Below are 3893 nucleotides of genomic sequence, written 5' to 3'. Positions count from 1 at the left end.
ATCCAGGGCAGCTGTGCGGACTGACACTGCCCACCAGCTTGGGCTGCATGGCTTAAAAAGGGGTTGTTTGTTTATTTTGGTTTTTCGGGACAGGGTTTCTCTTGTAGTTCTGGCTGTTCTGGACTCGCTTTGTGGACCAGGCTGGCCTTGAAGCCTCTGCCTCCTGAGTGCTGGGATTAAAGGTGTATGCCACCACAGCTGGACCTTTAGTTTGTTTTTTTGAGGGTCTCTCAATGTAGTCCTGGATGTCAAGAGCACACAAGATGTAAAGGTGCAGGAGTCATATTTAGTGCCCACTGTGGCTCTTTAGGTCACCAGAGTATGCAAAATAAGTTATTCTGTATCTATTATTAATATGGGAAACTGTTATAGCAGCAGTTATTCTTAAGCCAGCTTTTTTCCAAATAAAAGACACAGAAACTTGTTAGATTTATACTAACCTTTAAAACAGCAGAGCTGGGCAGATATCAATCCCAGCACTCAGGAGGCAGAGAGGCAAGGCAGATCTCTGTGAGTTCGAGGCCAGCCTGGTCTACAGCGCGAGTCCAGGACATCTAGGGCTACACAGAAAAACCCTGTCTCAAAAACAAAAACAAACCAGAACAACCAAAAATGTGTACCATCACAGTAAGAAATAAGAACAAATATCGTTTTTTGAGACAGGATCTCACTATGTAGAGCAGACAGCCCCCAAACGTAGAGAGCCACTTGCTTCTGTCTCCCAAGTGCTGGGATTACAGGCATAATGATCTACATCCATCCCCCGCCTGCAACCCTCCACCTGTTTTTCTGAGACAGGATCTCTGTGGAGAATTGGCTGAACTTACTCTGGGCCAAATTAGCCTTGAACTCACAGGGGTCTCTGGGTTTGAGGGCAGCCTGGTCTAAAAGCGAGTTCTAGGACAGCCAGGGGTACACAGAGAAACCATGTCTTAAAAAAACAAACAGAGGACAGTTAGGGGGCCTGGAGAGATGACTTAGCAGTCAAAAGCACTTGCCACTTGCTTTTTAGAGGACCCTGGTTCGGGTCCCAGCAACCGTTATCTGTAACTCTACCTTCAGGGGACCCCAAGCCTCCCTTTGCGGTCCCCGTGGGCACCAGAGACAGATGTACATGCAGGTACACAACACATTATATATTTTAAAGAGGGCAGGGGCAGAGGGCCCTCTGCACAGCCCAGAGCAGGGCAGGGCCCTTCCATGATCCTCTTACAATGCCCACCTGCACCCCAGATTTGTCAGAGCATCTCTCTGCCCACCATCCATTAAGGTTGTTTCTGTCTAGACTGTCTCCTTCACAGATGTGGCAGAGATACGCCTCACCACTCACAGGTCATGAGCCCTGTGCTAGTGCTCAGCCGTGACAATGCAACTGACTAACACACCTAACACACACTCTGTTTACAAGCTACAAGACCATTGGAAAACAAACAAAAACACACAGGGCTTTATTTCCGTTCTTGGGGCAGGGCTTGGCAGGGCAGCGAGACAGTGGGCTCCCACAGACAGGAGGAGGGCCTCCTCTCTACTTGCCCGCGATGAGTGGGTTGCGCAGCACCACGATCACTGAGTCCCCGCGCAGGAACATCTTGGAGATGTAGCGGTCCTTGTTGACAGGCTTGGACTTCTTCTTGCCCTTGCCGCTCTTGGGGACCTCAGTCCACATCTCTTTCACGTTCTCCAGCACCATGTTGCAATGCCTGGTGGGGCAGGGATGGGGAGAAGGCTGGAGTGAGGGGGCGCATTCTGAGAGCCCACCTCCCCTGGCACTGTGTGAGATCCCTCGGCAGCAGGCATGGAGAAAGGTTCAGGCTCCAGGGTGGGGACGGGCAGGCTGTAAGCACCATCTCAGCCTGTTTTTTTTTTTTTTAATTTAATATCATGTATACAGTGCTCTGCCTGCATATGTGTCTGCCCACCAGAAGAGGGCACCAGATCTCACTATAGATGGTTGTGAGCCACCATGTGGTTGCTGGGACTTGAACCCAGGACCTTTGGAAGAGTAGCAAGTGCTCTTAACCTCTGAGCCATCTCTCCAGGCCTCCTTAGCCTGGTCTTAACTGAAGCTTCAACAAAGGCCTCAGCCCCTCTGTGCCTCAGTTTCCTCCTCTCTGAAATGGAGATGATTTACTTCACAGGGCTGACGCGACGCCTGGATGAATGAATTCAGCACTTTGGAAGCACTTAGGACCGGGGCACAGTAAAAGGCAACCAAAATGGCCCCACCTCTGCCACTAACTCTAAGGACTTAGGGAAACAGCAGGAGAGAAGCACTTGCTCCCCGCAAAACCCAGAGGGTCCTGGGTTAGACATGGCTCCTGATGTGCACTCCGGCGCTGCACTGTCCCGTCCTGTCATCAGGTGTCCACGTGTCCACATTTGCATCCATTCATTCCACAAATGCTTGCTTGGGGACAGCAAATGTGAGCAAAGGGCAATAATAGATGTGTATGACTAGATCAGAACGCAACCTTTGAGCCGGGCGTGGTGTCGCACGCCTATAATCCCAGCACTCGGGAGGCAGAGGCAGTCGGATCTCTGTGAGTTCGAGGCCAGCCTGGTCTATAGAGTGAGTCCAGGACAGCCAAGGCTACACAGAAAAACCCTGTCTCGAAAAACCAAAAACCAAACCAAAACCAGAACGCAACCTTTTTTTTTTTTTTTTTTGAGACAGGGTTGCTCTGCATGGCCCCAGCTGTCCTCGAACTCAAGACATTTGCCTGTCTTTGCCTCTCAAGTGCTGAATTAAAGACAGGCACCACCATTGCCTGCCACAACTTATATGCTAACTGAAACAATTAACCAGGCAGGATGGTATGCTTCGTGCTTGTAATCTTGGCACTTGGGAGATGGTGGCAGGAAGATCAGAAATATAAAACAAACTAGAAAACATTAGAAAATACTTGGCACGGATGCCTCCCACCATCACCAGGGGATCTGATGGCTTCTGAAGAAACTAGCCATGCACACAGCACGCTGTCACACGTGCGAGCAAAACAACTACACATATAAAAAAGATTAAAAATAAAAACTAGCCAGGTGTGATGGTGCACACCTTTGATCCCAGCACTCGGGAGGCAGAGGCAGGCAGATCTCTACGAGTCTGAGGCCAGCTTGGTCTACAGAGTGATTCCAGGATAGCCAGGGCTACACACAGAGAAACACTGCCTCAAAACAAACAAACAACCACAAACACCGACCCCCCAAACCAGACCAACGAGAAAAACAAACAAACAAACAAACAAAAAACAAAACTAAGTGCCCCTACTTTATAATGTTTTTGAGACTGGGCCATGCTATGTCACCCTGGCTGGCCTCCAACTCATGGCGATCTTCCTGAGTGCTGACATCAGAGCTGCCTTGTCACCGCGTCCGGCTTACAACGATTCTTCTGAAATAACCTTTCCCTCAGGCCTCTCAGACCCAGCCGCGGCCCTCCCCCACGCCAGTGCTCACCTGTCAAAGGCCTTCACCCGGCCCAGGAGCTTCTTGTTATTGCGACAGTTAATGAGCACTTGCGTGTTGTTCTTGACCGACTGTGTGAGCACCGACAGGGGACCTGTGTTGAATTCTTCCTCCTCCCGCTTCTGCAGCTCCTCTGGGGTCATCTCGCTCTTGGGTTTGTTGAGGAGACTCCTGGATAGAGAGCCCACGGGCCATATTGGTTCAGGATGGAAGCGTCAGTGATCAAAGCCACACAGTCCTGTGTCTTCCTTACCCTGGTCCCCAAACATCCTACCCTGGCTCAGAATTTTCTGGAGGTACGAGAGACATTTCTGATTTAGCCTGTTCCAGACTATCTAACCACCAAGCGTTTCCCACCCACTGCGTTCCCTGCTATCTTCGCTCACGGCACTTCATTCACGGTTTCTCTAGGCTAGACTTCTATTGTT

General features: G+C 50.2%; 1 protein-coding gene across 1 annotated transcript; it reads right to left on the bottom strand.

Annotated features, from left to right (window-relative positions):
* Positions 1-1458: 1458 nt before the first annotated feature.
* On the bottom strand, positions 1459-3632 carry Snrpd2 (small nuclear ribonucleoprotein D2 polypeptide). Its single transcript, XM_051161909.1, has 2 exons — positions 3457-3632; positions 1459-1700 (listed from the first exon to the last, which is right to left on the bottom strand). Exons 1-2 carry the CDS (start codon positions 3606-3608, stop codon positions 1526-1528), a joined length of 327 nt encoding a protein of 108 aa, XP_051017866.1. The 5' UTR covers positions 3609-3632; the 3' UTR covers positions 1459-1525.
* Positions 3633-3893: the final 261 nt, after the last annotated feature.

Source organism: Acomys russatus, chromosome 19 (genome assembly GCF_903995435.1).
Source record: "Acomys russatus chromosome 19, mAcoRus1.1, whole genome shotgun sequence".
NCBI lineage: Eukaryota > Metazoa > Chordata > Mammalia > Rodentia > Muridae > Acomys > Acomys russatus.
Note: the sequence above shows the minus strand (reverse complement) of the source record. Positions and strands in the feature narration are given on the sequence as shown.